The sequence below is a fragment of the Antrostomus carolinensis genome, unplaced genomic scaffold, assembly GCF_000700745.2.
Source record: "Antrostomus carolinensis isolate BGI_N321 unplaced genomic scaffold, ASM70074v2 scaffold21251, whole genome shotgun sequence".
NCBI classification, from domain to species: Eukaryota; Metazoa; Chordata; class Aves; order Caprimulgiformes; family Caprimulgidae; genus Antrostomus; species Antrostomus carolinensis.
The window spans coordinates 9,399-15,833 of NW_010292268.1; the positions used below are offsets into that span (position 1 = coordinate 9,399).

The window sequence follows — 6,435 nt, forward strand, 5'->3', positions numbered from 1 at the left end:
TGTCCCATTCATTTAAAAGATGAAGTTAAATTTCTCTATGAAGCAACAGCAATCCCAGCTCAAATCCAAGTGTTTGACATTGCCCAAAACAAAAGCAGACAGGAGCAAAGGATGTTTTGCTTTGTGAAGATTTCTGTAAGAGAAGCGAAGACAAACAAAGAAGCTGAGGAGTAAAGTGTCCGTGCAGCACAGAACTCTTCCCTGCATTTTGGTGGACTTGGGTTGTTTTCTTTTTGCCCTAGGACAAGAAACAAGAGCTTCAGTGTGGAATTCTGACAAAAATGAGCTTAGATCTAGACTGAAAGACACTGTTTGGTTTGAACACTTCCAGTTCTTTTGGGTAAAATCAGATTTGACATTCCTGCCTTAAAAATAAGATAGATAAGGCCAGTCTTTGTAAAAGGCAATGCATCTAGAAGGTACCTAGTACCTGGGAGGTATCCCTAATTTCTCCTCCAAAGAGAGGAGAATAATCAGGGATCCCAGACTTCTTTGAAGGGGGCTCAGTTTGAAATAGGTAGGAAAGGCACCTATTGGTTGCTTGGTGGGGTTGTTTTGGTTTTGGGGCTGGTTTTTTTTGTTTTGTTTTTTTTTCCTAGATTGCTACAGGCATTTTAATATACAGGTTCTGATTGATGCTACTGTTGGCTCTGACACAGCCTTCAATCTTATTTTCTCCAAGGTAGGAATGAGGTCGTGTGTATTCAGTGAGGGATTTAGCCAGAGAGAAGATTTGTCCATTTCATTTGTACCATACTAACTCTTTAATATCTGAGCAGTAGCTCTTATTTTAAAATGCTTTGGGCTGGCTTTATCTAGATTAGTGGGGTAATAGCCTCTTTGTTAGAAAAAGAACACCTTTTCCTCTGCTGCATTTGCTCCCCTCGGTCCTCTGAACCCCTCGATGCAGCAGGACTGGATTTAGCCACAGAACAGCAAGCGGCCAAGCAGTCTCTTAGGGCTCTGCAGAGGCAGCTGGCATTTGAGACATAAGGGGCAACGGGGAGCAATGTCTTCAGGGATCACAGCAAGCAGCTATTACGCTCGTTTGCTCTCCTGATTTGTGACGCCAGGATAGCCACTGCTATGTTAGATGACTGCACTGTCTCATCTTGGAAGCTGGGAAGGCCTGTGCATGCTTTTCCTCCATTCATTAACCAGCCTCTTGCTTTGGCACTGTACCTTGTTTCGGATCTGGAGGCCTGTTCAGATGCTCAGTGTTGTGTTTGTTACACCTGAAACATCTGGTCCTGACTGTGATCAGTCATTGCAGTGCTTTCCATGGAATTGCTGTCAGAACGCAGGAGCTGCCTTTCAAAGGCCCAGAGATGGTTTTCTCCCCGGCACAAGATGATTTTCTGAGGCAGTGTGTGGTTTTGCCTGGTCCATTGGAAAACAGAGCTGTCTGGGACTATTTTGATTAAGTGGATATGGGGCTGTATTGACTTCATTTTTACGGGATTTCAGAGTTTGTCACAGCTGAAGGTCTTTCTGTAGAAACAGAATTTACCTCAGGTAACATTTTTACAGTTTCAAAACTTGAGGTCAGAGGGAAATCTGAACTGAAGAGCTACCCCAGGACTTAGCCTGGGTCTCACACAGCTTTGATGAAGGCCCTAGCTGCACAGCTGGTTTCCAGCCTTCTCATCTTTTTGGTTGGTTCCTGCTGCTGTCTGGTTTTGCAGGGGAAGTGGAGATCAGGTCTCTGGATCTTAGTGGCACCAGCCTGAGGAACACTGTGTTTGGCTGAGCAGCTCTGCTCTTGCTGATTTATTCAAGTGTCTGGCTTAGCTGTCTGCACTTGCTGTTGCCACAGGAGGGATTTGAAACCTTTCCTTAACACACCTCAGTGTCAAGTAGTAAAAGCATGTTTTGAGAGACTCTACAGGGTCTGAGGGAGAGTATGGGTTCATATGAGGTCTCTCCAGTATCTTTATGTCATTCCATACTCATCCCTTCCACAGAAGGTGTTTTAGGTTTTTTTCAACGGGAAGTCCTTTCTCTGAACTTTGGTTTTCCCACATGTTAGTGGTTCTCCTGAAAATGATGGCTTGCCTTTGTGCCACCTCATGGATGAAGTCCGCTCAGCCTTCAGGCTGGCTTAGTCCTGTGCAGACAAAATTGTGGGCAAGAGGAACATCTGTGGGGCCTGAGGTGAGCTGTCACAGTGCTCTCCAGATACTGCTGCACCTGACTAGCTGATGCCCAGCGGTCTTTTGGAGGTGGAAGGTTTCTGGGCAAAGCAACAGGGACAGTGTTCTTGGCATTGTTCATGTCAGGTGCAAAGGAATAAAACCTCAGCAATCTTGTCTCTCCACAGACCATGCCAGAGCAAAGCCAGTATGTGCACCAAGCATTCAGTTTCTCACTCTCCAGGGTTACAGTTTAATAAATCAGCTTTCTTATTTCAGTGCTAGGCAGCAACCATCAGCTTCAGGGGCCTCATCAAATTCTGGGGCTGTGAGAAACTTTCAGACCTAAGATCAGAATTGACTCTCTGTGCCTCTGCTACTGAACTGAGCAGGAATCCTGATGTGGGATGCTTCTGGAAGTATTTATGTCTGTGGGAATCGGGTACCAGCTGAGTTAGGCACAAACTGGTTATTTGCAAAATTTTCTTTTCCCTCATTTCCAGACATTACAAAGTCCACATCTTGCATGTGTTGATAGGATCATTTTAGCAGCTAGTGGGCCATGGGAAAAGCTAGTCACCTCTGGGTTCTTGTCTGTTAACCGTGCTTGTAGGTACTGCTGCTACACAATTAATTATTACTGCTACTGGTTTCTCCTTCACTTTTATTAAATGGTGTTTTCTGTTTGCAGTCTGCTAAATGGTTTGTTGGCTTTAGTTTTGTTCATGTAATAACTCCTGCTTTCCTGCCAGCACCAACTTCACTGCCTGGGGTAATGATTTTTTGGCTGTTCCAAAATGAGTATCAAAAGGTGTCCATTTAATTACAGGATATATCAGTATAAATTTCCTGCATGTACAATAAAGTAGTCTGTTTCCTGCTGCAAATCAGTTTTCCTGCTCTCTGTCTGTTTTTGTCAGGGAAGAGGTGGGACCTAGGTTCAGCATTAACCTGTCTGGCTTTTCACCCTGTATAAATTTAGGCTTCTCTCTGTATGCACTGGAATGGGAGTTTTGTGGGAAACCTAAATGCTGACTGGGAAAGAAGCAGTCTGCAAGCAGTGGAATTAATAAAGCTTTATGTCCTATTGTGTTGACTTTCTCAGTTGAATTCCCTGGATTCTTATAGTGATGTGAAATCCCTGTGTGGATCCACAAATGTGTAAAAGAAATTTGAGTTCATTTTTCAGTGTTTTCCTCAGAGAATCCCCAGTGATAGGACTTAATTTTTTAATCCATACACCTATTCCATTGTGCTGATATCCTTGGAACTGCTTCTCTTCTGCCAAATTTGGTGCAAATTGACTGTTAAGCTTTGGTAAGCTAGGTTACACAGGCAGATGTGAGCACAGAGGATTTTTGTCTTGTTTCTGTAGCAAGCCAGGTTGAAAAGACATAATTTATTAAGTATGGCTTTTTACCCTATGGGTCTTCCAGGGTGGACAGGATAAAAAGCAATCAGTGCATATAAACAAGGCACAGAGCAGGTTTCAGTCAACACAAGCGTGCAATGGATTAAAATGTGCAGCTGAGAACTGGAGGACTTTGGCACCTCTTAAACTTGTGCTGTGCATGCTGTAGTGTTGTCGCCTGAGCAGTCCAGTCCCATCACACAGAACCATCTCCCCAGACTCAGTCACTAATCTGAAATCCTGTAATATGCCCCATTATTTTGTTTTCAGCACCTTCCTGCTCTGACAACGGAAGAAACCGTACTTCCAGTAACACGCTGTTTGCATTCATAGTAACTGTAGATGAGTTGGTTAGAGGAAAGGAGCATTGCCCAGCTCCCCATGCAGACACTGTCTGGAGCCACTCTGTACCTCCTCCCACTGCCTGCCTTCCCGCAGAGCTGCGATACTACGCTCCCTCCAAGAGCCTGCAGCATTCCTGATCCATCCGCTCCATCTCTGTCTGCCTCTCCCTGTCACTGACTGAGGCCTCATGCGCTGAACACAAGCCTGGTTTTTAGTGATTGCTGTTCCCAGAACTCAGCAGGCTGAAGGGGGTGGAAGGGAGATAAACATCAGAGTTCAACATCCAGACAAACACAGCAGAGCACACACAATAAATATGTCCACCCCCAAATGCAAATACATCAGTAGAGATTCCTTCCCCAGGGCTCAGAGCAGAGCAAGCTCAGACAGGAGAGCAACATGATGAGGTGAGTGCAGTGGCAGGGACCTTCCCAGCTCCTCTGGCCACTTGGCTTTGTGCAGGATTTAGAAGGCGAGTGTGATTCTCATCTTTTTTAGCTGCTACTACACTATGACCCTGCTGATGCCTCTTGATTTCTTCCCTTGTCAAGTGAGAATGGTGTTAGGCATGAAGATTTCAGCTAGCACTGAGATATCTGATTTGGTATCAAGACTGGCAACTTGGATGTGTGGTTTTTGGGGTATGATCTGAGTTGATGCTCACTCTTTCTCTGTTAATCTCTGTTCCTTTGACACAGGCTGTTTGTCTTGCTAGCTATGCTTTACAGTGGAGTAAGCAGCAGCATTGTGCTGCAGAAAATGTATGGGAGAATCACGTCCCCCAACTTCCCAAATGTCTACCCAAATCACAAGGAGAGAATGTGGAATATTACTGTTCCCAAGGGATATTCTGTCCGCATCTACTTCACCCATTTCAACCTGGAGCTGTCCTACCTGTGTGAATATGATTATGTGAAGGTATGTGTAGGGCAGAGTGACATGTAGCAGGCTAAGTTGTTAAAAACTGTGTATATGTGATCTGGGACACATGCAGGACCAACATAACTCTTGTAAGCACTTGATTCTAGTCTGCTAGTAAAGTCCAGGCTCAGCTGATTTCCAAATGATGTGATTATTGAGGCCCAGGGGACCAGGAAGTAGATCTGGTTGTCATATTGGAACGTCTGAAACTTGAGTTGTTTATGCTCAGAAAATTCTGATGTTCCCCTCTCGTGAAGCAAAGTTTTGAAATTAGGCCCAAAATAACATTTGAGCTTCATTTTGCTGATGGTAAGAGTGTGTGTTTCCAATTAACAAGTAGTGCTTTGCGCAGAGTATGATGGGAGACTGTAAAAGTGTGAGCAATAGTCTAAACCAGATACTGTCAGCTTGTCAAACGTGCACTTGCAACACTTGCTATGGAGTGTTTGATAGCTAATGTGAGAAACAACCTCAGGAAAAGAAACAGAGATCCTGCCTTTGAGAAGTGTTTGGGTGATCAGTGGTGTCCCTGACAGGTTTGTGCTCCATGTGCTGGCACGTGCTCTAGTCTCAGCATCCCTGTTGCTGATTTGAGGGCGTGCTACCTCTGCACCCATTTTGTGGTTTGCGTGTATACAGAGGGAGCTGTGTACACAGGCAGTATGCAAACCCAGTGCATCAGCAGTACTTCTGAATCTGGTGGAACCAAATCAGACAGCCTTGTTCCCATTTAGGAAGATCTCTTTCCGTGGTTTTATATGGCAGGTGGCTCCCATTCCCCAGATCCATGTTGTTCTTCATGTAATTTCCTTTGGGCAGGACAGAGTACTCATTTCTGGTAGGTCTGTAGTGCACGGTGCTGTCACTGCCATGTACAACCTGAACCTCCTGTATCAGAACATTTCTCTTGTATTAAAAACACAAGATAAATGAAGAGCTGGAACTGTAATGAGTGAATCATCGAGCAAGTGAGTCACTAGTTTAAAGAGACCCGTTACTAGACATTTGAAGAGATTTTTACCCTAGTTGTCTCTGGCTTTAGGAAGATCTGATTGGCACTGACAGTGCCAGGTTAACAAGAGCATTATAAACAAAGCGTGGTGCTGGTCACTCAGGCTGGCATTGCAGCTTGATGTGGGCCTGGGAAAGGGGAGACAAAATTATGGGTTTAAGTAACAGAGAATAGGGGAAATGTCTTATCTGTCCCTGGATCTGCACTGACCTCCAGAAGCACCTTTGGAGAGCATCCAAGACTGCTTTTTCACACCATTAAACACGTGCTTTCCAAGCCATGGCAGCAGGTTTGAAAGAGCAAAACTCTTGTGCTCATCTGGTAGATCTGTCTGCCCGTTTTGCAGCTGAGCTCTGGTGGGAGGACCTTGGCTACGCTGTGTGGGAAGGATAGTACAGACACTGAGGAGGCTCCAGGCAACAAGACGTACATCTCCGTTGACAACAACCTCATGGTAGTGTTTCGGTCTGACTACTCCAATGAGAAACCATTCACAGGCTTTGAGGCCTTCTATGCTGCTGCAGGTAAGAGACCAGCCCCTCTTGTAGATGACAGAGACACAGCTATGGTGGGATTGGTGCTGGCCTGTGCTCTCACAGGCTGTGGCTGCTGGT

The 6,435-nt window shown here is 45.1% G+C and overlaps 1 protein-coding gene across 1 annotated transcript; it reads left to right on the forward strand.

The window, feature by feature from the left end:
- Positions 1-4,245: 4,245 nt before the first annotated feature.
- Positions 4,246-6,345, forward strand: LOC104531881 (mannan-binding lectin serine protease 2; the record flags this gene model as incomplete). The annotated part of the gene is made up of 3 exons (XM_010176905.1): positions 4,246-4,295; positions 4,587-4,806; positions 6,168-6,345. Coding segments are annotated over exons 1-3 (406 nt in total), but the record flags the coding sequence as incomplete, so codon positions are not given.
- Positions 6,346-6,435: the final 90 nt, after the last annotated feature.